The sequence below is a fragment of the Gracilinanus agilis genome, chromosome 4 (genome assembly GCF_016433145.1).
Source record: "Gracilinanus agilis isolate LMUSP501 chromosome 4, AgileGrace, whole genome shotgun sequence".
Lineage (NCBI taxonomy): Eukaryota > Metazoa > Chordata > Mammalia > Didelphimorphia > Didelphidae > Gracilinanus > Gracilinanus agilis.
Genome location: NC_058133.1, coordinates 136003913 through 136030399, shown reverse-complemented (window position 1 = coordinate 136030399; position 26487 = coordinate 136003913). Strand labels below are relative to the sequence as shown.

Sequence of the window (26487 nt, the reverse complement as noted above, 5' to 3'; positions counted from 1 at the left end):
TAGTATGTTTCAGACTCCAACTCTTTCTTGGAGGGCAGATGGCATTTTTCATCATGAGTCTCTGAGATTGTTCTGGATCACTGAATTGTGAGAATAACCAGGTAATTCCCAGTTGATCATCAAAAAACATTGCTGTCCTTGTGTACAATGTTCTTCTGGTTCTGCTTACTTCACTTTGCATCAGTTCATGTAAGTCTTTCTAGATTTCTTCTGAAATTATCCTGCTTGTCATTTCTTAAAGCACAAAATTGTATTCCATAGCTATCATATACCACGACTTGTTCAGCCATTCCCCAACTGATGGACAATTCCTCAATTTCCAATTCTGTTACCAGAAAAACTTCAATAAGTATTTTTGTACTAATACATCATTCCCCCCCCCTTTTTTTTTTATCTCTTTGGGAAATAAGAACTAGTAATGGTATTGATGGATCAAAGGATATGCATAGTTTTAGACTTCTTTGAGAATAGTCCAAATTATTCTCCAGAATGGTTGGATCAGATCACAACTCTACCAGTAGTATATTAATGTCCCCAATTTTCCTGTGTCCCCTCCAACATTTATCATTTTCCTTTTCTGTCATATTAGCCTATCTAATATGTATGAAATGGTACTTCAGAGTTGTTTTAATTTGCATTTCTCTAAGAGTAATTGAGAGCATTTTTTCATGATTGTAAATAGGTTTGATTTCTCCATTTGAAAACTTCCTGTTCATATCCTTTAGCCATTTATCAATTGGGGAATGACTTTTATTTTTATATATTTGACTTATATCTATATATTTGAGAAATTAGTCCTTTATTAAGGATACTTGCTCAAAATTTGCCCCCTGCTTTCTGCTATCAATACAATCTTATCTGCATTTGTTTTGTTTATACAAAAACTTTTAAATTTAATATAATCAAAATTATCCATTTTATATTTTATAATGTACTTTATCTCTTATTTGGTCCTAAATTCTTCTCTTATCCATAGAGCTGACAAGAAGACTATTGTATGTTTCTCTAATTTGCTTACTCTTTATATTTAGGTCATGTACCCATTTTGACCTTAATGGTGTGAGATGTTGATTTAATTCTGAGGCAAGGCACTTAACCTTGTTTGCCTCTGGTATCTTTGCTAAGAAAACCCCAAATGGAGTCACAAAGAGTCTGAAAAACAACTGAAGTTAAGTAGCATTTATTAATGAAGTGCCTACTACTACAGGCACTGTGCTTGGCAATGAAGCTACAAAAAGAGGCAAACAAACTGAACAAATAAAACTGCAATATTTGCTCTCAAAGGATCTAGAAAACATGAAAATGCCTATGTACACACAAGGTATAAAAAAATAAATTTTGGAGTAATCTTAAGAGAGAAGCCATTATCCCCCTCCAATACTGGCTCCCTATCACCTTCAAAACCAAATATAAAATCTTGTTTGGCATTCAAATACTTTCCTAATCTGGTCCTTTCTTGCCTTTCCAGTATTAAACCTTACTCCTCCCCAGCCCACCACCACCCAGTAAATTGTAATCTGTAAAAAACAAAAGTAAACCGGCCTCCTCTCTCCCATTTCTTCTACTGACCCTGGGATCTGCAATGGCTGTCCCCCATTCCTGGAATGCCCTTCCTTCTCATCTCATTCTCCTGACTTTCCTGGCTTCCTTCATGTCCCAGTTAAAGTCCCACTTTCTACAAAAAGCTTTTTCTCATCCCCCTTAATACTAGGGTTTTACCTCTTCTGATTATTTAATCATTATTTTAATGATTATGTATTTTATTAGAACTTTTATTGTTATATTTATATTATTCATAAATTATATACATTTATACTTTATGTATTTTAATATATAATTTATAAATTTTTATAATGTATAATATAGGAACGATATTCATTATATTCTATTTATATAAAATATGATGCTGATACAGAATATTCTATATTTAATATGTTTACTTAATTTATTCTGCAACAATCTTGCCTGTGCATGTGGTCTCCCCAGTTATACTGGGTGCTCCAGGAGAGCAGGGTCTGGTCTTTGTCTTTCTTTGTATTCCTAAGGCTTAGTACAAAGAAGGTACTTAATAAATACTCTTGGACTGGACTCTTGAGGTCCTAGATGAAGAATCTACACGAGATTGGCGCCTTCTCTGCAACTTGCAGACTCAGTTTTCTAGAGCTCTGAAAATGCAAGTGACTTGCCCAAGGTCATGAAGCCAAATTGAATTTGTAGGTTTCCAGGCCAACTTTCTCCGCTGAGCCAGCTTCGGTTGCTACTGTAAAACAAAGGTCAGTTGAATTGAATTATCCCGCCAGGTGGCGAGGACGGATCGTCCCGCCAGGAGGCGCCTTTCCCTCTTGGTCCAGCTGCCTGCCACGCCCACTCGGAGGGCGCCTACCTCCCAAGGAGGGGTTTCCCCCGCGCCTACTTCCCGCCCCAAGCCCCCAGGCGCAGGCATTAGTAATCTATCGTAGGAAAGCAGCGCGGAGTGCACCGGGTTCTCGGCGTTCCCTCCGTCACTCGTTCCCTGGGCCCTCATGGTGGGCGGGAGGAAAGCAGGGCGCGCGAGAGCCGGAGGCGAGGCGGCACGCGGCGGGGGTGGGGACTAGCGTCGCGCCCCCCCCCCCTTCCTCACATACACTCCAACCCAGCTTGGTAGATTGCTTGCGGCTTTTCCGCGGTTCCTAGGAGCAGAAAGAAGGAGAAAGAGGCGGGAGGATGGCGGAGTCGGCGGACAAGCCCTACCGGGCAGAGTACGCGAAGAGCGGGCGCGCCTCTTGCAAGAAATGCGGCGAGAGCATCGCCAAGGACTCGCTCCGCTTGGCCATCATGGTGCAGGTAGGAAGATTGGCTCTGGAAGTCTCTTTGATGAGGGGCCGGGGTGGGGGTGGGCGGGCGGGATCGAGCCGGAGTTCTCCGGGCCTCACCTCCTCTTCTCTCTTTTCTTCCTATATACTTTGGAGAATTCGAATCTGCCCGGGGGCGGGGGGAGTGGGTGGGGTACGGCTTTGGCCCTGCTGTCTACCCCCCGCCGAGTTTTCTCTCTCCCCCCCTCCCCCCAGCTGAGCGAAAGGGCGGTTGCAAACGGGGTTTGTATGCATATTCTTTAGTCGGGAATTGGACTGGTTTTTCTCCACCCTTGGGAGGCTTTTAAACTTTTCCTGTGACCTTTTAAATAATAGTAATGAAAACTGTTCATCTTATTAGTTCCAAGTGCAAAACCTAAACCTCCTGGGAACATGTCCGCTGCTCTGTGGGCACTGGTGCCAAACCGTGCTTGCAAAAACGAGGTGCCCCTCGGAAGGTTTTGCTAAACCCTACGAGAAAAGGCCCAGTCTTAGGAAGAGGGAGCCGGGTCCGTTAGGCGCCCTTTATGTTTGGTCGGCAAACCGCATGGACAGCGCGCCCAGTTCCCCCTTGTGTGCTCGTGGGGGGGTGGGGGGCGCTTGAGTGCTGAGATGGGCGTGAATCCACCTGTCCCCTCGTGAGCCGCCGCCGCAGGCATTGGGGGTGGAGGGCTTTTTCCTCTCTTCTGGGCTCCTCTCCACATCTCTCTAGAGTCCTCCCACTTTCTCGCTGAATTTTCTCTCCTTGAAACCTTGTAATCTCTTCTCGCGGTGGAGGAGTGGGTTCAGCTTTTTGGGCTCTGTCTATGACATTCTGAAATAATTCAGATCGGAAGGAGGAAAAAAAAAAAAAAGAAGAAGCTGAGTGGCCTAATTTGTGTCCTTTAAAATTGTTCCCTGGAGAGCTCTGATTTTTCCACTGCCATATTTCACCAGAGCTTGTGCTAGAATTAGGCAAAGGAGCAGCTGCTTGTAATGATACTTTTAATAAGTGTGCGTTTTAATGCCTGGAAATTGTAGTGTTCTTGGCATGTAGCTTTTTTTTTTTTTGATAATTGGCATAGCTGTGGGCTTTAATAATATGTAATGGGGATAGAATTTTCGAACTTTTACTAGGACACACACGAGATGCCTTACCCCAGCTCTGCTCTGGAAGTGAAGGGAGTAAAATGTCCACCAGAGAGCCTTACTGGACAATCCTTGTAATCTAGGGATCTTTTCCAAAACAGGAAGGTTTCTGGGATTGTAAAGTGTTGATATTTGAGACTGGCAGCATGACTTGCAGAAGTTTTTCTGATAGCAGTTGGAAACCCTTCCATTGAATAAGTACACCCAGTTGAGTGCAAACCCAATCATTTCCACCTGGGTTTCACTTGTAGGTTATTATTTCTCCAGGCTATTCCTGAAGTTGCTGGCCGTATTCAAAGGTAGTTAAGTGCCTCCATTTCTGCTAACCTCTCTTTAAAGTTATGATCAGGAGGTCCTTTTAAACATTTACTTATAAGTAAAGTACTGTCATCCTTATCTAACATTTGTTGATCACTTTAAGTGTGCTCAATCAACTAGGTGACTCAGTGAATGTGCCACCAGGCCCAGAGGCAAGAAGACATGAGTGCCAATTGGCCTCAGACATCAGGCGACCCTGGGCAAGTCACATAACCCTGACTGCCACAGTTTACTCATCTGTAAAATGAGGTGGAGAATTTGGAAATGGCAAAACACTCCTATGCCTTTGCCAAGAAAACTCCACAAAAGGTTAGACACACCTGAAGAATAAAATTATACTGAGAGGGAAAGTCTAGAATGCTAATTAAACAAAAATTTCTTAAAACAATGTGAATTTCCTAGCCCTCCCTTTTTCATTCTTCCAACCCTGATCTCTTCCCCACTAAAGCCTACCCTCCTATTTCTAGTCTTCCTCATTGAAGGCATCCTTTAACATTAACAACCCTTATTCATTTACCCCAGAAATGCCATATCTTTTATCATCTAGTGTGGTTTTGCTTTGTCTGGTAATTAGACTTAAATTTTGTGGAATCTTACAGTACTGTAGGAAAGGTTCTGAGGACCTGGGTTCAAACCCATCTCTGTGGCCCCAAGGCAAGCCACTAAAATATGTAAAAAAAGAAAAGGAAAGGAAAGGAAAACAATTGGAATGCTTGGTTTCTGAGGTCTCTTCTTACTATATCCTTAAAATCATTGAATGTAAAAACTGTAAGGGATCTCAGAAGTATTAGTGCTAAAACACTATTTTGAGGGGAAAGGTCTAAGTTCCACTCTGTCACTTCATTTGGAGTGGCCTTTGTGGTTTTAGCCAAATCTAGGTCTCAGTTTTATTTCCTGGAAAAGAAAGGCACTGAACTTGTAAAATGACTTCTTGGGGTCCTTTTATAGCAGCTAAGATTCCATATGGGTCTTTTCCTCTCTGTTTTGATCTCTTTGAGCCTAGTGAGTATTGCTGGGTCAAAAAGTTTCGCACAACCAATCTTAAAATATGTCCAAGTGGAAAATCTTTCTGAAGAGAATTGGAAAAAAAAATTCAGGTTATTGGGAAACTTGGGCAGATAATTCATTCTTTGCTGATTAATGGGAGGAAATAAGTATAAAAATAGGAAAATCTTAGGATCATAAATTTAGAGTTGATAGAAAGTGACTAGAGGTTAGGAAGCCCAATGCTGTAATTACACAGGTAATAACACAGAGGTTGAGTGACTTGCCCAGGTTCACACAGCTAGTAAATTTCTGAGTCATTATTTGAACCTAGGCCTTTTCAGTTCCCCAGGCCTGTGCTCCAGTTACTACAACATGCTACATACTACTTCTGAAGCACTGTGAAACCACCTTAGAGGGCATTGAGTCCAACCCTCTCTTTTTAAAGCTGAGAAAATTGAAGTAAGAAAACTTAAATAACTCACTCAAGATCACACAGGCAGTAATCAAGAAAATAGGCATTCCTTTGACCCTAAATCCAGTGATCCCTGCTTCCCCATGAAAGGAACCTAGGTGTCCTGGCATTTATTTATTATCTCTCTTAGGAGTATATAGCCTGACCTTTTATCTAATGCCCTGAGACAGGAATTTTTCTGTACTTCTCATAATGTCTTATCAATCTAAGTTGTTGTAGAGGTTTCTGTTGACAAGGTTGGTGGCTTTCAAGGGACATGGAATCCTCTCCAACAAGCCTTTGTTTTAAGATTTTCTGATATTTTTTTCATTTTTTATTATAAACTTAAACATTGACATTTTCATATGCAAAGAACAAAAAGAGTACTATGCCAGGTATCCCAAAAGTCTTAGTTTTAACTTTAAATTTATGAACTAAATAAAAACTTGACATTCATATGCCTTACACATAGCTTTAAATGTATATTCAATTTAACAAAGTAATACCAACATTACCTGCTTGACTTTCTGAACTTTTTTGTGCTCTTAAGTATTTTTTAAAAACTCTTTCTTTGAAGCTCTTGTTTCTTTTTAAAAAAGTCTCTCACCAGTCTCCCTTAAAATATAGTCTAGCAAAACAGATTGGTATGTTGCCTGAGACCAAAACTGTATGTCCTGTTATTCAATTTTAGTTTATCTCCCATCTGCCGAGAGGTAGAAAACCATTTCCAGATTTCTGGAATCAGGAATGGTCATTGAACTGTTCTTCTGTCTTTCAAATTTGTTTTCTTTTAGATTGTTGTATTAATTGTATACATTGTTTTGTTCACTTCATTTTGCAAATCTTTCTAGATTTTTTTGAATCTATCCCCCTAATTATTTTTTATAGAACAAATTATCGTTTGTATTCACGTACCACAATTAACCCAGTTGATACATCCACTTTTATTTCCAGTTCTTTGCTACACCAAAAAAATGCTGCAATAAATATTTTTGTAAATATGGGTCCTTTCCCCTTTGTTTTCATTTCTTTGAGCCTAGTCGTGAGTATTGCTGGGTCATAAAGTATTTACAGTTTCATGACTTCTGGTATAGCTACAAATTGCTCCTCAGGTTGGACCAATTAGACATTAGTGTTCCTATTCTCCTACAACTCCTCTTTAAAATTGCCATTTAAGGGGGCAGCTGGGTAGCTCAGTGGATTGAGAGTCAGGTCTAGAGACAGGAGGTCCTAGGTTCAAATCCGGCCTCAGACACTTCCCAGCTGTGTGACCCTGGGCAAGCCACTTGACCCACATTGCCCACCCTTACCACTCTTCCACCTAGGAGCCAAAAACAGAAGTTAAGGGCTTCAAATAAACAAACAAATAAATAAATGAAAAATTGCCATTTGGAAAAAAAAATTTTTTTGAGGTCTTTGCCAATCTGAAGGTGCCAAATAGAATCTCTATGGATTTTGTTGTTATTTTTTTTTAAATAAGTTTTTTGTTTTTACATCATCTTAGTTATCCCTGGTATCTTTCTCCCTTCCCCTCTTCCAGAGAGCTATCCCATATAATAAAAATAGTATTTTTTTTAAGGGGAAGTAGAGACCAGCACAACTAAATTGTAAAAGTCTGAAAACTTGTACTTGTGTAAAACCTGTGAACCTACCACCTTCACAGAGGAATGGGTTAGGAGGTCCTCCTATATCTCTTCAAGTCATGCTTTTAATCTTTATAATTTGTTATATTTATTTTGGTATATAGTTCTTAATATTTACATTGTTGCAGTTACTGTGTTTTGTTTTTTCTTTTTGCTTATTCTGATGGGTGTTCACTTTGTTTCCAATTATTTGCTGTCACAAAAAGTGCTGCTATAAATATTTAGCTATTTATGAGAACTTTTTTTTCTTATCAACATCTTCCTTGGGATATGATCTCAATCATAAAAGTCTCTGGTTCAAAGAGCGTGTACATTTTATTCACTTTGTTTGCATAATTCCAAGATTGCTTTCCAAAAATGGTTGTCTCTTTTCACAGTTCCACAAACTATATTAGTATGCCTATCAATTCACAACCCTTCCAATAGTTGACTATTGTCACTTTTAGTCTTTTCTGTTTTTCAGGGTATTAGATTGTTTTGCTTTACATTTCTCTTATTGGTGATTTAGAGCATTTTTTCATGTGGTTGTGAATACTTTGGAATTCTTTTGGAGAATTGTTTATTCATATTGTTCATATTCATTGACCCCTTATGTATTGGGGGGTGGCTATTCACCGTAAATATATTAATCATTTATACATTTTGGATATCAAACTCTTATCACAGTCATCTGATACAAAGATTTCTTCCCATTGGACTCTTCTTATTCTTAATACGTTATTAACTGTGCAAAAGCTTTTCAGTTTATACGTAATCAAAGTTGATTTATCTTTGGTAAGGGAACCTCACATTATTAAGTGCACTGTGCTAAGCTTTAGGTGCAGATGACTTCCTAAGATTTACTACCCATATGAATTGACCTTCCTAAATTTTCAATGTACAAAGTTTAGTAAACTATGGGTATCTTAAATACTGGCAAAAGAAATCATTCTAGAAATGAGCATAGTAAATAATGCTTAATTAGAACTTCTGCTCTAGAAACACAGAAGAAGAAATTTGCTTGATCACATGGTTCGATGGGGATATGATTGGGGATGTAGACTCTAAAGGATCATTCTAGTACAAATAATAGGGAAATAGGTCTTGCTCAATGACATGTGTAAAACCCAGTGGAATTGCTCTTTGGCTAGGGGAAGGGAGTGGGAGGAAGGGAGGGGAAAGAACCATGAATCATGTAACCGTGGAAAAATATACTTAATTAATTAAGTGAACTTAATTAAAAAAAGAACTTCTGCTCTAAGACCAGAGGAGATCCACTGGAGTAGAATGCTTTCTATGTCTTTGTGGGGACAGATTTAATTTATTGGTTGTGTGTCTTTGGGTCTTTCTATTAGTTTACTGAGGTCTAAAGAAAAGGGCATTCACATTCTGCTTTTGGCCTCATGTGGCTTGTTTTACATTTTGTATGGAGCATTGTTCAGAAACTGTCTATCTGCTACTGCTACCTGATCTTGGAGGTGCAATCTTACCTACAGGCTGTAGGAAAGAGATGGGCACTTCTAAGGTCTCTTCAACCCATTCTGTAGTGGAAATGGATAAAATGGATTCATTTATCACATTCTTTAGATTTCATTCATTTATTCTTCTCCCCCTCAAAACTCTACAACATTCCTAGTTACATCCATGTTTTTTAAAGTAAGGACAAGTTTTCCTTTCTAAAAAAGCAAGTTGCTAGTACTAGTCTCTACTCCATTTGGAAAACAAAAGCTAAGTGGTTTTGGCTTCTCCGATGGCTGCCTTCTGATGAATCTGTGACAAGGCAGGCTTTCCACTAAGTGAGCTGTTCCACTTAGCCAATCGATAAAATTTAGTGAGCATCTGCTTTGGGATCAGCATTATGTGTTCTATCAGCCTTGTGCATGAGGTGACTGAGGCAACCCAAAGTTTAAATGACTTGTGTGATGATCTTCCAAGAATAAAAATTAGAATCCACCATCCCCAAGTTTCCATTTGGTTGCTTTGCCATTAAGCCATGTACATCCTACTTTGCATGAGACCAATGTTCAGAGTGGTGTTTGGAGGATCAAGTGCTAGAAATTAATGGTGTGAGATTCTTCAGGTCATTTTGAAAGAAATAGGGTTATAAATTTGCAGTAAAGCATGAAATAATCTCATGCTTGAGTTCTTGTACCCAAATTTAGATTGGGAGGGCAGAGTGTCACTTGTCTCTTCTCATAAGATCAGGTGGCAAATTTGAATGTTAAAGCATAACTCAATTTTTAGAAATGTCACCTAGTCTTCTGATGTGTGTGCACAAGGCATCCCAAAAGTCTAGTTTAGAACTGCCCTAAGACTTGGAGTACTCTCCACCCCCCCTTCTTCTGTTCCCTATTCTCATGTCAATATGTTATCATTATATATATATGTTGAAATTGATATGAGGATGGGAACACCCGTTTTGAAATTTAATTCTTCTATATATCTAGGTTAATTGCAGTACATTGCTATGGAACTTTCAAGGTACCTTTTTCTCCTTAAAACTTTTCATCAAGATCTCTAGAGGTCTACTCATAAAACATCTGTATTTACAAAAGAATGTCACCTGAAATTTAATTTAATATAAGTGAATTAAAATTAAGACTGCATTTTGTTTGAATATTTTCACTTGAGAGAAAACTAGAAACACTGGCTGAGTTATACAGATTTCCATTTAGAAGTCCAGATGATCTCTAAGATACCTTGCTATGGCAGGGAGAAGAGTGTTAAATTTGGATATAGAAGATGTGGGTCTGATTCCTACTTTTGCCACTATGGTTTTAAATAAATCATTTTACCTCTTGAGACCACAGGTTTCTAATCTTCCCTCTCCTCCCCCTAATATATGATTCCATCAGTGTCCCCATTTGAGAGATGAGGAAACTTAGGTAGAGATGAAAAGATCTGCCCTTCTTTATACCTCTACTTAGTGACACAACTAAGCCCAAATCCTAAACTACTGGATGCCTAGATTTGATGGCCTTTATACTTCCATCAGACTGGCTATTTGTACTGTTAAATGTGTTAATGTAGTATTCAAATTCTCAGGGTCAATCTGGTTCCTTCTACAAATAGTTAACTGCTTCAGCCCTGACACTGACAGCATTTTCCCATGTTGGGGGCCCATAATTGAATATGAATGTTAAAGAGGAGGGAAAACTTTTTTAAAAGGGTAAAGTGAAAGAGAAAGCCAAATCTATGAGTAGACTAGTTAAATTTAGAATTTGAACAATGGAGATCAGCAAAGCGTTGCTTTTCATTTCTACTCTTAACTTTTCAAATATTTCTTGCTCTTACTGAATGATTTTTATTCTCTTAATTATTCATTCCTTTCTGAACTTTGATAGTTTGCCAAATACTGAGAAAATTCGTTGGACTATTTCTGACCTGCATATTTTCCTGCCTCTCAAGTTTTTCTATTCCATTATGAATTCTTAACTACAAAAAGCATTTGTAGGCTTTCTGACCCTGGCCTGAGCATGCTATCATATCTAATTCTGGAGTAGACCGATTATTGATGCTTATTTGTTTATCCACTATAATAAATTCTATTATATATATTTTATGGCATATACTGGATCATATCAGCAAGATGTAATGGAAAGGATGGCATCAGAAGATTTCCATTTACTAGTTATGTGACTCTACATTCCTTACCTATAGAATGGCAGGGTTGGACTAAACAACCTCATTTCACTGTCCTACATCAATTATCCATGTCTTTTTTTTTTTTTTAACCCTTCCTTCTTAGAATCAATATTATGTATTGGTTTAAAGCAGAAGAGTGGTAAGGGCTAAGCAATGGGGGTCAAATGACTTGCCTAGGGTCACACAGCTAGAAAGTGTCTGAGGCAAGATTTGAACCCAGGACCTCCTGTCTCTGCGCCTGGCTCTCAATCCACTGAGCCACCCACCTGCCCCCTCCATACATCTTTACAGATAACCACATGGATCAAAAGCCTGAGTTAACATAACCAGTCTCTAAAATAGATATTTTTTCTTTTCTCTAGTGCCAGCATCATAAAGGGATAATTTCATATTCAGACTGAATAATGTGAAGAAAATGAAATTATTAGGGACTCAAGGAACTTTTCATTCACTTTCTAGCTTACATGAGGGGAAAGTAATATATACAAAATATGAAATATATAAAATGGGATTGTTCCCATTTTAATAACACAAGTACAGAATATCTGTTATGTCTTTTAGTCTTTGAAGGGCCTCAGGAGCTCTCTATTCAGTGTAGAGTTCTTAATTTGGAGTCCATAGACTTGCAAGGAGGCCATGTATAGATTTCAGTATATTGAACTTGGATGAGGAAAAAAATTACATCTATCTCGCTATAGTTGATTTCCTTTATAAACTTACGTACAGTTAGTTTTATTGTAATGGAAGCATTCTTTTTAAATTACACAATAAAAACCTTAGGGTTTATGGGGAAAATAAACTTAGGAGCATAATACTTAAAAATTTAAATGTGATACCTTTAAAAAAAAAGAAAAATTAGGAATTTAATAAGGATGGTATCACATCTTAAGTAATCAAGAAATACTATAATGGTGGTGTTTCCGGACTTGGTTGTTGCTGGGCCTTTGCCACTATTTCCATGGGTCATAGGTGTGGGGGAGCTGGACCTCTAAGAAAGGGGACTGCCATGCAAAGAGATGAAAAAGACCTGAAGTTTGTGGAAGCGGACATCAGAAGGGTAATATCTTGTGGAAGTGGTATAGTTTTCTTTGTTTTCACCCATGAAATCACAAAGACATATGCAAAATCTGTATTAAATTCAAATTGCTCCTTAATATATTATCTGGGTGTATATGGAACAAATTTGTACTTTCAAAACAAATATTATGGCAGAATTGGTTGTATTTTATTTTATGCATTTAAAATACATTATTCTAAGAATGGGTCTATAGGCTTTGCTAAACTTCTAAAGAGGTCCAGGACACAAAGAGGCTAAGCACCCTTGGTGTCTAGATGTGATGTGAAATCCATACCTGTGTTAACATTCATCTGTCTTCCTGTAATTCTGCTTTCTTCTTAGTCACCCATGTTTGATGGGAAGATCCCAAACTGGCATCACTACGCTTGCTTCTGGAAGCGTGGGATCGTCATCTCTCAGGCTGAGCTTGAAGTGGATGGGTTTTTGGAGCTGCGATGGGACGACCAGCAGAAAATTAAGAAGACCATTGAGACTGGAGGGCTGACAGGAGGTCCGTGTTGTGAGAGTGTTATGGGAGAGTGAATGCTGGTTCTTGCCCGAAGAACTACAGTTCAGACTCCATCTTGAGGCATGAAAGAGATGTTAGTGTAGCCAGGGAGATTGAAAAGCCATAGCAGGGATTTCTAGATTCTTATGGGTCTAGGGTATTGCCCTCCTCCAACCTGGGAATTCTCTACCGTCTCTTAGATTATTCCTCCCATGGGCATTCTGGGAACCTTCCAGGGGAAAGGGTGCAAAGATCCCAATTACCTGGATGATGTTCCCTCCTGTGTCCCATTTGTCAAGCTTTCAAGGTTGTTTGTCTTCTCTCAGCAAACTCTTATCAAAGGGAATGAAGTCATAACATATCTCCAGTACTTTCCCCCTCCTTCAGGCTTGACCTTGTAAGCTCTTACTAAGCTTGAGTGGCTGGGAAGGCACAGAGTTTCTACTGTCTGCTAACTAATAAAAAGCATAAGAAATAAATGCACCATTAAAGAAAAAGGATTTCAAAATGCTATTTACCACTGCCAGCCCACATCAATAGTGCTGTGTTTTGACACTCCTGGACAATATTCCATTGGCCTGGAGTCTTTGTGTCTAGGGAAGAATGGAGCAGCTAGAGCTAGGAAGAAATAGATGTCAAAAGCAAGTTGATTTCAATTTAGGTGGCTTAGAGTGGGTGCATAGTAGGTAGATTGTGCTGCTAAAAAAGTGAAACATTTCCCTCTAAGGAGCTTAGTTTTACTGGTGGGATGCAACATGTACACAGATAATTAATAGAAGTTAATTTGAGAAGAGAAAAAGCACTAACAATTGAGAATGGGGAGAGGATTGTGGAAGGTTGAGCCTTAAAGGAAGCTGGAGATCTAGGCCATAGAAGTAAGGAAAGTGATGTGCAGGATAGCCTCTAAAAGGCCGCAGTAGTGAAGCGATGACAGGTTATTGTTTTAGGGCAACAACTCATAAACTAGTTTAGCAGCAGTATAGAATATAGGAAGGGGGGGAGAACTATGAAAAGTCTGGGAAGACAGGAAGGAGATAGATTTTAGAAGGAGTAGTTTTTTGGGTACTAGAAGCAATAGGGAGCTACTGAAGATTTTTGAGCAGGGGAGTGAGAGTTTTCCCAAATGGTTCTTTTTATTATTACCTTCTTAAACTGACAATACTGACCTTAATTTCACCTTTTCTTGAAGACACTTTGAGTATATATGATGGTTTATGTATATTATGATCTGGGTAGCAGCATCTTAGGAGCTTAATGATATGCATTGGACACTTAGCATCTCAACTAATTAGTTTCAAATCACTTTTTCCCTTCTTGGGTCTGACTTACCAATTCTTTTCTATTTCTTCCTTTGCTTGTCAGATAGAACTTTTTAAAAATTTTTGAATTGTCTTTTATTACTAAGTCTTTTATTTCCCGTTGTTAACACCAACCACTCCCACTCCCTCCCCCCAAAAACAAAAAAACAGAACCTATAACAAATATGCATTGGCAATGTCCAAAAAGAATACATCTCATTCTGTAAATTAGTCTTATCATCACTCTGTTGAGATTTTTCAGCATTGGTCCCCTGGAGTCATTGATCAGTCCATTGATCAGAGTTCTTAAGACTTTTAAAAGTGTTCCATTTTTACAATGTAGTTTGCCCATCACTGTCTTAAGCAATTCCCTAATCACTACATCTGGATCTGGCCTGTGGGGAATAGTTTGCCCATCACTGGTGTAGTCTGTTCTGTTTCTGCTCTGCTTCACTCTGCATCAGTTCATACGTGTCTTTGTAGGTTTCTCTAATGCCAAGTCTTTGATCATTTTTTGCAGCATATGATTTACATTCCTATAATAATAACTAATAGTAACTAACTAGCATTTGTATAGCACTTTAAAATTTACAAAGAACTTTACAAAAGGTAGGGGCTATTATTATCCCCATTTTATAGTTGAAGAAACAGGCAGATAGGGATTAAGTAACTTGCCCAGGGTCACATAACTAGTAACTGATGCCAGATTTAAACTAATATCTTCCTGACTCCCAAGTCCAGTGTTCCATAATTTTTTAGCTATTCCCAAGTTTATAGAGATTTCACCCTCCTGCCCCAGTTTCCTGATCTTTATTTTTCCTCTACTTTATAGTTCTTTAGCACAATAAAAAGAGCTGCTACATGTGGGTCCTTTTCTTCTTGAATCTTTCCTGTATATGCCTAGTAGTGAGAGCACTGTGCCACAGAGAATTCAGTCTGGCAGCTTTTTGTTCAGGGAGGACTTCTTAGAGTTGCTCCTGTGTCTGATTCAAATATCCCTACCTACTTTTCTGATTTTTCTGCCCATTATTCTGGGAGCTGCTTGTACCTTTGAGCACAGCTGGTGAGTTTATCTAAAGTAGGTCTTCCTAAGTTGAATTCTAACATTCTCTCCACCTAGCTGCTAAGATGAGCATTATTCTGTGTTTTTTGTCTAGGCAAAGGCGGGAATCAGGATGGAAGTGGAAAAGGGGAGAAAACCCTAATCAACTTTGCAGCAGAGTATGCCAAGTCCAATAGGAGTGCTTGCAAGGGGTGTCAGCAGAAAATAGAAAAGGTAAGACTTGGGGAGGCAGGGTGGTCTGTTGTGGCCATAGTGGACCAGGTGAGGCAATCACTAGTCAGCATAGGGGCACAGGCGCACACGCACACACACTTATTGAGAGGATCACATGAAACAAGGTTTGAAAAGTACTTTGTAAAATGTCAACTAGTAGGGGCAGTTGGGTAGCTCAGTGGATTGAGAGTTAGGCTTAGAGATGGGAGGTCCTGGGTTCAAATCTGGCCTCAGACACTTCCTAGCTGTGTGACCTTGGGCAAGCTACTTAATCCCCATTGCTTATCCCTTACTGCTGTACAGTGTTGGTTCTAAGACAGGAGATAAGGGGGGGTTTTTTGTTTGTTTTTTAAAGAATGTCAGCTATTATCATCCCCCTTTTACATAAGGAAACTGAGGCTCAGAATAAGTGACAGCTTTTTCATTGATATTAATTTTTTTAATTAAGTTATCCATTCATCTTAGAAACCACTATAAATTCTATTATGTTTAACCATCAATACTCCAAGACCATTCATATTATAATGAACAATACCATGAGGTATACAGCTTGGTAAAGTAGAAAGAATCTTGAATTTGGAGACAAGATTGATTCTGCCGTTTACTTGGTTGTATGGTCATGAGTAACTTGAGTTTTCCAGGCCTCAGATCAGTGATATCAAATAGAAACAGATCTTGCCAGCAGTATATTGATTTATAAAACCACAAAAAAAATTTGTATCATATTACCTTTTTTATGCTTAAAAATAGTATGTTTTGTATGTACCACCCCCACCCCCCAAAAAGCATGTTGTATTAATGTGTAGGTCATAAAAGGTTTTCAGGCCACAGTGTTAATTCATTTTTCCTAAGATAAGGAATCAGACATTTTTAGTATAGTGCTGAAGTTTTCTAAAGTATGTGTAATCTGTGAGATTTTTACTGACTTTGTTAAACATTTCCCATTCTATGTTAATTTGGTTTGGTCAGCCTGGAGAGTTTTGACAGCTACAAACAAGTTTGACCTTTATAGTTTAGATGAAATCCAAAGGACATTTTCTAGCTTTGAACCAGAATCTTAGGTCAATTTGTTCAGAGATTTATTTATTTTCTTTCTTTCTTAAAACCCTTACCTTCCATCTTAGAATCAGTGCTGTGTATTGGTTCCAAGGCAGAAGAGTGATAAGGGCTAGGTAATGTGGGTCAAATGACTTGCCCAGAGTCACACAGCTAAGAAGTGTCTGAGGCCAGATTTGAACCCAGGACTTCCCACCTCTAGGCCTGGCTCTAAATCCACTGAGCTACCCAGCTGCGCTGCTCAGGCCCCTACCCTGAGAGTTATTAAGAAAGGAATAAGATGTTAAAGCATTTCTTCCTTGTTGTCTTTTGGTATTCTTGTGAACTAAGCCTTAATTTTGGTCTCTTATAAGATTGTTCTTCCAAATGAGCTCTGATTATTCGGTATGTCTCCAACTTCTGGTCTTCCTTGGCAGGGCCAGGTACGGTTGTCCAAGAAAATGATTGATCCAGAGAAGCCACAGCTGGGGATGATTGACCGCTGGTACCACCCAGATTGCTTTGTCAAATGCCGAGATGAGCTGGGATTCCTGCCTCAATACAGTGCTAGCCAGTTCAAAGGATTCAGTATTCTGCAGCCAGAAGATAAGGAGACCCTCAAGAAACAGCTCCCAGCAGTCAAGACTGAAGGGTGGGTGAGGGAATGGTATTGAAAGCTTTACCATTAGAACAGCCCAGTGCTATGGAGTTTAGAACAGGACCTGAGTTTGGCAAGATCAATGAAGAACCACCTCCAACCCACCACCCTCTAAAAAAACTCTGGATTTGACCCCATCACTACTCTGAAAACTACTTGAGTAGAGCTATTTTTCCTTATGCAAGCATCCCCTCTAGAAGGTCTGCTTGACAAATGTTGTTTTGCCGTGGTATTGAAAATATTTTATAACCAAAGCCCAAGGTTAAAGTAAAAAAATTCTACTGTGACATCTTTGTCATGTTGGTCATATGCCTCATATTAATGATTTTTTCTCAGCTCTTTTTGAGGATCCAGCGAGGGATATTAGGTGATGATGCACCTGTACCAGTTTCCCCTACCATTTTGGCATCTTGAATTTCCTTGCATCTCTGTACAAATACAGAGAAAGAGGCTATCCAGACAGGCTGAGAAGCAAAATTACCAGTGGGGGATGGGGAGAGCAGTTGAACTTATTAACTGTTACAGATACCAAAGGAGCTATATCTAGAGAGGTTTCTTCTTAGGATAGTGCATCCTTTGGCATATGGCGATACAATATGTGTAGTAAAGAAAGAAACAAGTATTTATTAAATGCTCACTCTGCCAGACATTAGGTATACACAGATGGAAGCAAAGACAGTCCTTGCCCACAAGGAGCTTATATTCTAATGGGGGAAGATAACACAAAAGCTGAAAATCAAGGTGGAGAGATGGGGATTAGAATAAAGGAATCCAAGGTAAAGAATATGGTTTGAAGCCTAGAAAATCCAGAGCAGAACCAGGAGGAGAATGAAGGTTGGTCAGCCTGGGTTTTTATACAAAGCAAAGACCTCAAAAGGATCTCACCTTTGGGAGAATGAGGGCCAACTTGACAGAGGGAAACTCCAAGACTAGAAGGCCAGAGATGATGGGATTTCTCAGGATGAGATGGTAGCAGAAGTCTGTCTTTTTAAAAGTCTGGAAAGTCAAAAAACACAGCCAGGAGGGGAATCAAGTTATGCAAAGTGCATTTCTTCTTCCTTCCCCCCATCTTATATGAATGTATACCTTAAATGTGCTTACGAGCTTTTTAAGTTATTATCCAATTGGTAAACATTTATTTGAATTCTATTTGTCAGATCCTCTGCTAGGCCTGATGTCAGATCCTCTGCTAGGCCTGAGGAGAGGCCCAAGAGACAGAATTGGGGGTAGCATGTGTAAGGAGCAGCAGAAGGACCAGTTTGGCTCTTTCAATAAAAGTAATGAAAGAAATAATAATTAATGAAGCTGGAAAGGTAGAACAGGTCCAGATGAAGAACTTAAAATGCCAAACAGATGAGTTTATGTTTGAACCCAGAAGCAGTAGTAGCCATTGAGCAGGATAGTGGCATAATTAGGACTGGACTCCAGGAAAATCACTGGCAGCTGTATGGCATATGAATTGGTGAAGAGAGAGAATCTAGGTAGGGAGACAGACCAACTAGGGAGTTATTGCAATAGTCCAGGCCAGAGGGGATGAGGGCCTAATTCCAGATAGTGTTCATGTAAATAGGAGGGAAAAAGATTCACATAAGAGATGTCTTCGAGATAGAAATGTCAAGACTAGCCATTAATTGAATAAATAGGTTGGGGGAGTTATGAGGAGTGGAAGATGACTGAGGTGGCAAACTTGAATGATTGGAGTGAAGATAGTACTCTTTATAGAAATAAGGAGATTCAGAAAAAGGGGTAGCTTTTTTCAAAAACCATGCTACTACCTCATTAATTCAGTAAACATTTTTGGGCAAGGGACTGTGCCAGCCACTAGAAATACAGATGGGACAATCTCACAGACCCTACTTTTAAGAAGCTTAATCCCTAACTGTAGAGAAAACACTGGTCCAAATACTAGAGAGAACCTTAGAGATCCTTTATTCCCACCTTCCCCTGCAGTCACATAGGGAGTAAATGACAGGTAGAATGTGGACATATGTCACTGTACTATGCCTCCTCCTTTGGCCATATAGACAACACCATATTTTAGGTTGGCCCTTCCTTTTCCCTGGATGGTCTGGGGGCCAACCCTGGCTCCCTCTCTGCCAAGAGCTGTATATTTCACAAAGCTTGACTGAATTTTTTCCCCTTTTTCCTTTCCTCTCAAACTTTGGATCATGGTCAGAGGCCCATGGGGCAGGTGGTACTAAACCAGCCCAACCTCCTACAAACTGATTGCCTGACAGCTGGTCCTCTTTGTTGACCAACAACTTGTAACTTAATTTTGCTCATCGTGTATGACATCCTTAATGAAGCACCCAGAGTTCTTGTTTCAGCGCTTTCCAACTTGAATCTTCTACTTTTTCTATTGCTTTATGCAAATTTTGGCTTCTTCTGAACATCTGGGAGTACTAAAAGAAAATGCATCTATATAATTTGATATTGGCAAGGAAGGATAGCATTAAAAACATAGCTAATGTTTATGTAGAACTTTATAGCACATTGTTTCAATCCTCACACCAGCCTTTGATAGAAATGCTCTATGTCCCCACTTTATATTAAGGAAATAGGCTAAAAGGTTAAAGTGACAGCTAGTGTCTGAGGTGAGTCTTGAACCCAGCTCCAAGATCACTGACTAAAAACTGATCACCATCACTCCCCTTACCCCACCAAAAAAGCCCAAAGACAATCCAGATGTCATGAGAGACAAGTTGCGGATTGTTGTAGTCATGTGAGTTGGCATTTAATGTTCTGTTTTTGTTTTTTCTTCCCAAAGGCCTGTGATGCTTTTAGAAAGGAGAGTACCATGTTTTGGGGGAGGTTTTCCTTTCATGTGCTTGTGTCTCTTTCAGGAAGAGAAAAGGAGATGAGGTGGATGGAGATGATGTAGCCAAGAAGAAACCCAAGAAAGAAAAAGAAAAAGAAACGAAGCTAGAAAAGCTCTTCAAGGTTAGCCCGTTTTATGTGATACATGCTTCTCCTGCCTTCCCTGTCCCTAGGAAGGGTAAGTGGCAATTGTCAGTCAGGAACCTGCTACTGACCATCCTCTTTAGGAAAGCCTTCCACAGAGAAGAAAATTCTACTTTTCCTTAGATTAGACCTATGATAGTGAACCTATGGCACATGTGCCAAAGATGGCACGCAGAGACCTCTCTGGGTACCCGCAAGCCCTGGGCTTGGCCAGGCTGAGTGCCCAGCCCCACCCCTGAATGGAGGGGGAATGGGGCATGGTACCGAGTCCCTAAAAAGTTCTAAAAGACTTGCCATCACTGGCCTACACCTATCCCAGACACACACTTTTGCTGTGGGCTTGTGTCTGTTAGAATATGACTCAGAGAAGGGGTACTTGTAGCCAGTGTGGAATGGCTTCCGTAGCATGAGATTTTCTCTTCTCACAGTCTGAGTTAAGTCTATCTACCCACATGGGAAATGAATTTCCCCTTGTGAGTAAGGGCCTCTCATTTAAGGGAAATGTTAGAGATAGATGAGAAATCAGGAACTAGGAAAGAAAAAACCAGCCACCATGATTCCATTTTTTGATTCTCTGTGTACCACAGTATGTTAAGAAAGGCACTAGTTGCTGCATATGAAATTTGGATATAGCAGTGCTAAGTCCCAGGGTACGTGCCATCTTGGTTGCCTGAATTCTTGTGAGGCTTCTGCTTGACCTTTTTTTTGTGCAGGCAATGAATGTTTATTCAGCCTCATGGTTTTGGTGTTCAGGGTCTGACAAAAGTTCCATAAAAATAAAAACTTGGTATTATAAGAACATCTCCCAAAAAAGTGTTTGTAAATTTTGTGTAAGTTAAACTTTTTTTTTTTTTAATCTTTACCCTCTGCCTTATTAATTCTGAGAGAAGAGAAGTAAGATTTGGCCGTTAGAGTTAAGTGACTTGCCCAGGGTCACACAGCTAGGAAGTATCTTGAGGCCAGATTTAAACCCAGGTCCTCCTACAGACTCCAGATGTGCTTCTATCCACTGAGCCACCTAGCTACTACCTCACATGCTAGTTTTGTACTGAATATTTGGTGTTGGCTTTTTTTTTTTTTTCTATTAAGACTTCATACCTCTGGAAATTCTTCTAGGAGAGGGGGGATAAACTGCTCATGGATGATGCAGAAGGCCTTTCCTATTCACCTATATGCTAGCATCTTTCCCCTCAGATTACCTTTCATATACTCTATAGATCTTATTTACCTAATTATTTGCTAGTTGTCTCCTCTATTAGAATGTGAGCTTTTTGAGAGAAAGCACATAGTTAAGTATTTAATCAAAGCAATTTATTAATGATTGGTAAATTCCTAGAGTATAGCTGTCTCCTGTAAAAAGTGAAATTTGGGAAATGTATAAAACTACATTTCCCGTGATCCAACATGGTCCAACTGATTTCCGTTTCCGACCTCTTGACGCAGGGGAGAGCTTAAATCTCATGGGTTAGGAGGGAGTGGTCTCTTTTGTGAGTAGGCCATGGCCAGGAAACAGGAGACAAAATGGAGGCGGCAGTTTTGAATGCTTACAAGCGCGTGGTCTAATGATTTTATCTATCAACATGGCTTTAATTAAAATACTAAATTATATATTTATCTCAGCCTTCATCATTTTTCATTTTTACACTCCCAGGGTACAAAATGACTGAACTTCAGGGTATTTAATAGCTATAGTTGCCAGCAGTCATCCATTGACCACAACTTTCCAGTGGAGCTTTTTTGTCTTTAACCTGCAATACTATTTCTGTATTAGAATATTATGCCAGATAAGGGATTCCTGTTCAGTCTGTCAACCTAAAATCTTAGAGGGACTAGGAGGTATAGATGGCATGCCAGAGAAGTCTGCATTTGTTCCTTTATAAAATAGATGAGGTGCTGGACCTGGAGTCAGGAAGACTTGAGTTTATATCAACCTTATAACTATTTACATATCTGCTATGTGGCCCTGGCAAGTCACTTAACCCTCTGTCTGCCTACCTCAGGGTGTTTTTGAAGATCAAAAGAGATCATGACAATAAAGTATTTATCACAGAACCTACCACATAGTAAGTGCTTGATAAAATGCATGTCTCCTTCCTCCCTTTCCTTTGTATCCTTCATTACGTTGTAACTCGTTGTCAGAATCCCCACTCTCTTGATGATCTTCAGATTTCAAAGAAATGAAAAGCAAAAAAAGTTTGTGGGCCATAGAGGGTCTGTAGGTTTTTGAGTAATGGCAATTTCATCTGTGCTTCCAGGGTTACACAATGGGATACCATTGGGTTGTAGGCATAACAAATTTGAGGCTGTTTAGGGGAATATTTACATTTCCTCAAAACTGAGAAAAGTTAAGTGAAGTTTGAGTAGATACTAGTAAAATTGACTAGTTTCCTAGGGACCTAGAGGAATAGCTCCATGAGCATTGCTTTTGGGGGATGCTTGTATAGGGGGTAGGGGGAATAGAGGAATGATTCATTAATAAAGAAACACCTAAAACCAGGCAACTAAAAGTAGGAAAACCTTATAATAATAGTTGATATTTTTGTGATGTATCAGACTTCTCAAAGCTCTGCATGTAGAATGGAATAGGAAAATACTTATTAAGGCTTGCTATTTTCTAAGAACTGAAAATATAAATTATAAATTTAGCTAGATAGTCCCTGCTCTCGAAGAGCTCACATTCTAATTATGGGAGGCAAAACATAGGAGAATTTGGCAATAGGCTAGTTGAAAAGATCCAAGAGGAGACCCCCAGAGTACATATCTAATTATCCCCATTTTGAGTAACATCCTTAAACAGGACAAGATAGAAACTAGAATCAAAAGTTGACTTCCAGGTGTTTGCTATTTCAATAGACTAGATGTTCAAATATTTCAGTAGACCAGGAGTGCACTATTGGCCATGGACTGATGTTGAGAACAATTAAGTTTTTTGTCAATGGTCTGAAAGAACATATGTATCAACATTCACAAGTTTGTACAGATGTAATAAAACATTAATTTGATGGGGATAAAATATCTTTTTCCTATGTAAAGGCAACTGGGTGGCAAAGTGCTGGGCTAGGAGAAAGGAAGACCTGAGTTCAAATCCAGCCTTAGCCAGATACTCTTTAGCTGTGTGGCCCTGGCCAAGTCATGTAACTTCTCTCTGTTTCCTTAATTGTAAGATACTTGGTATCCAATAGGCTTCCTGTGGTTCCTACTTCACAAAAGTAATGGTGCTTTAAGGCAAGGTTATAAAAATAAATCACTGATCAGAAGGAATGAGATCTTCTTATAGAAAATCAGTGGAAAGAGATTGAATCAGAGGTTTTTGAGGAGTGGAGAGGGAAGCCCTTGGAAAGATATAGCTTGAGATAGGCTGATTTGAATCATGAAGATTAAATCAAGGATGGATCCCGAATTTTTCTCCATAGTCCCTTTTTTTTCACTCTTAAATCTTTAGTGCAAACTAAGGAATGTGTTGCTCTTACAAGACTATAACTTCCAGAATAAATACTAATCTGTATTGGTAAAGAGAATGTCTTGTCGAGACTTCCAATATCAAAACCACAAATCCTATGCCTTTTTTTTCCCTTCCTCCTCTCCAATATTCAGCATCAGCAACAGTGTGAAACCACCCCCGCCCCACCATGAACTAGTATTTGAGCCAGTGATTTGCCTGCCTTCTAAATGGCAGATCATTGAATAGGATCAGGGACTGGTCCTTCGGGGTTAGCCGGAATTGGGTACTCAGTGGGTCTTTGAGCTGCCTTTTCTTCTGCAGACACAGACGGAACTTATCTGGAGCATCAAAGACGAACTCAAGAAAGTCTGCTCTACCAATGACCTGAAAGAGCTGCTGATAGCCAACAAGCAGGAAGTGCCCTCTGGGGACTCAGCTGTGAGTAGACAGGGAGCAGGCGGGTAGATGGATGGTTAGGTTTAAAATCATTTTATTTGTGAGATCAGGCCTTCTTATCTCACCCAAGCTCAAAGTGCAGCCATTCTTCACCAACCCAAGCCCAATATGGATTGGCAAAGAAGCTTTACACTGGTTCTCCCCTTCTTTATGTGTCCTGGTGGGCACATCCCACTTACCCTCTTAGTTTGCACAGACATCCCCTGAACTGAAGTTGTGCTTCAGGTTAGAACTCCCATGTTCAAGTGATCTATCAGCCTTAGCTGCTCCAGGAGTAGGTTGACCCTACTCTGCTCCCTCATAAGTGATATTTTTATTCATTTTTCATTTCAATCCAAGCATTTGTTGTGTCCAGGCATTCCAATAGGGAAAATGAAACTTCCTGCCCTTAAGGAGCTTATATTTCTACCTTTGTTGATAACCATGTAATAACTCATCTGGCTTTGAATTACGTATTTTTATTTGTTAAATCATTGGGTTTTATTTTGGGTGTGGGGTTTCAGTTCATAGTGGCTATTGCTATCTATACCAGTGGTGTCATACTCAGAAAAAGATCCCTCCTGTATATTGAATTAGAAGATTATAAATGGCATTATTTATGTTGTATTATATTTTTATGTCTTTTGTTAAATTACATTTTAATCTTGTTTGAGAGCACTGCGGAATTTTGCTGGTGGCTCAAGTTTAATCACCCTGATGTACATCATAGAATATCTGAGGGTTCCCGGATTGGTCTAGAAATAATGCTGCTATTTTTGCTCAGGGGATGTCACAGAGAGTGTAGGAGAGGTCCATTTTCTATCATGGCTAATCCATTTTGACCTTCATTAAGGGTCCTTCATGCACTTGTGCAGGAGTGGAAGGTAGAGTTACACATCAACAAGCTACTGTGTTACTTATCTGAACATTTTAGGGGGCTGAACCCAAGAATCCCAAAGCTTTTCTAGTAGAAGAACCTTTCAGAAAATGGCAGTGCTTATCATATTACTAGATGATACATGGATAAAAGGAGCACTTCAGTAGGTGGCTGTTCTTTCCTTCTGTCACCGTCCTTTCTAGCCAAGGAAGCATATATTGGTGTTGTCCTTGGCTCCTCACTCTCTGTCACAGATGTCATACATGTTGCCATTTTACCTCCAGTATCTCACACTCTTCCCCTGCACCTTACTCACAGTTGCCACTCTCATTTAAGACCTTAATCCTTCCCCATGATTCTTGAGAGAGCATCCTCAAATATCTCCCCTCTCTAGTCATCCTTCACCCAACTGTCAGTGTAATTTTTTTTTCCCCAAAAGTGCAGGTCTATGCAAAAACTGTCCACCTTGCTCTTCTTACACTCTCCTTTATCCACATATTTTTCATTGGCTATTGCCTCATGCTTAGAATGCATTCCCACTTCGACTTTTTCCCTTAGAATCTCATCTTTACTTTAAAACTTAATTCAGCTTTCACTTCCCAAATGAGGCCTTTCCTGATTCCCCCACCTATTAGTACCTTCACCTCTAAAAATTTTTTTTCATTATATTTACTTTGTGTATGTTTGTGTTTATGTTGTTTCCCCTAATAAAAGGTAAGCTCCTCAAGAGCAGAGACTTTTGTTTTGGAGTTTTATCTCTAAAATCTGTTTAGCCCAGTGCTTGGCATATAAAATAGGTGTTTGATAAATGCTTATCAAATCTTTCCAACTCATAGCAGACAGTATTTTTCTGTCTTCTCACCACTCTCTGTTGTTCTCTGACATATTTGGGTTTGTTTTTTCCTTTTCTCAATGAAGATATTGGACAGAGTAGCAGATGGGATGGCTTTTGGAGCTCTTCTTCCCTGTGAAGAGTGCAAGGGACAGTTTGTCTTTAAGAGCGATGCATACTACTGTTCTGGAGACATTACTGCCTGGACCAAGTGTGTGGCCAAAACACAGACTCCCAACCGGAAAGAGTGGATCATCCCCAAAGTAAGTGGCAAACTGCATTTGAAGGCTGGATTTGCTTGGTGAGAAGTACTCATGGCCTTGCTTCTTACAGACTGCTACCGAAACCACATCTCAGCAGATCAAAAGTGTCTTATGGGCAATACCGTGGTTATCTAGAGCTTTAAAAAATCATTGATGTCTTTTTTTAATATCCTTTTTTTTAAAACCCTTACCTTCCATCTTAGAATCAATACTGTGTATTGGTTCCAAGGCAGAAGAGTGGTAACGGCTAGGCAATGGGAATTAAGTGACTTGTCCAGGGCCACACAGCTGGGAAGTGTGTCTTTGGGCCCATCTCTAAATCCACAGAGCCACCTATCTGCCCCCTCAATATCAATATCAACTTTGTTTCTCAATATATTCATCCCCTTACATCACTCAGAAGAAATCATGAGGGGGGAGTAATTCAGCAAACTAACCATGATTCAGCCATATCTGACAGACAGTACATAGTATGTCCCCAAAGTCTTAGTACACTTTTAAGTTTTATACAAGTCCCCCATCTCTTTAAAAAGGAATAATTTGCCTTCTTCTTGTATCTTTTTTAAACCCTTACTTTCCATCTTAGATCAATACAACTATCAGTTTCAGGGCCGAAGAATGGTAAGGGCTAGGCAATTGAGGTTGCCCAGGATCACACAGCTAGGAATTGTCTACATCTAGATTTGAATACAGATCCTCTCAATTTCCTCAAGTCCTCTGTCTCTATTGCCCTTTGTATAATGATGCCTCCTATTACTGTTCTGTATAATTGATGGGACTTTTTCTAAGCAAAGATTGTATTTTAATTTAAGGTCTACAATAATAATTTAGTGAAATAGAGACAAAAGCTCACATAGGAAAAA

At 39.4% G+C, this 26487-nt stretch overlaps 1 protein-coding gene across 2 annotated transcripts in view; it reads left to right on the top strand.

The window, feature by feature from the left end:
* The first annotated feature begins 2596 nt into the window (after positions 1–2596).
* The window catches only part of PARP1 (poly(ADP-ribose) polymerase 1), a 50673-nt gene continuing 26782 nt past the window's right edge, over positions 2597–26487 (top strand). Inside the window, exons 1-7 of one of the 2 annotated variants that reach the window (XM_044672423.1) lie at positions 2597–2823; positions 12382–12550; positions 15009–15121; positions 16594–16808; positions 19658–19754; positions 23539–23655; positions 25448–25624. In XM_044672423.1, the coding sequence (XP_044528358.1) occupies positions 2704–2823; positions 12382–12550; positions 15009–15121; positions 16594–16808; positions 19658–19754; positions 23539–23655; positions 25448–25624 (1008 nt within the window). In that variant the 5' untranslated portion in view covers positions 2597–2703. Of the gene's footprint in view, positions 2824–12381; positions 12551–15002; positions 15122–16593; positions 16809–19657; positions 19755–23538; positions 23656–25447; positions 25625–26487 lie in introns of both variants that reach the window. The other variant, XM_044672421.1, reaches the window with a different exon arrangement.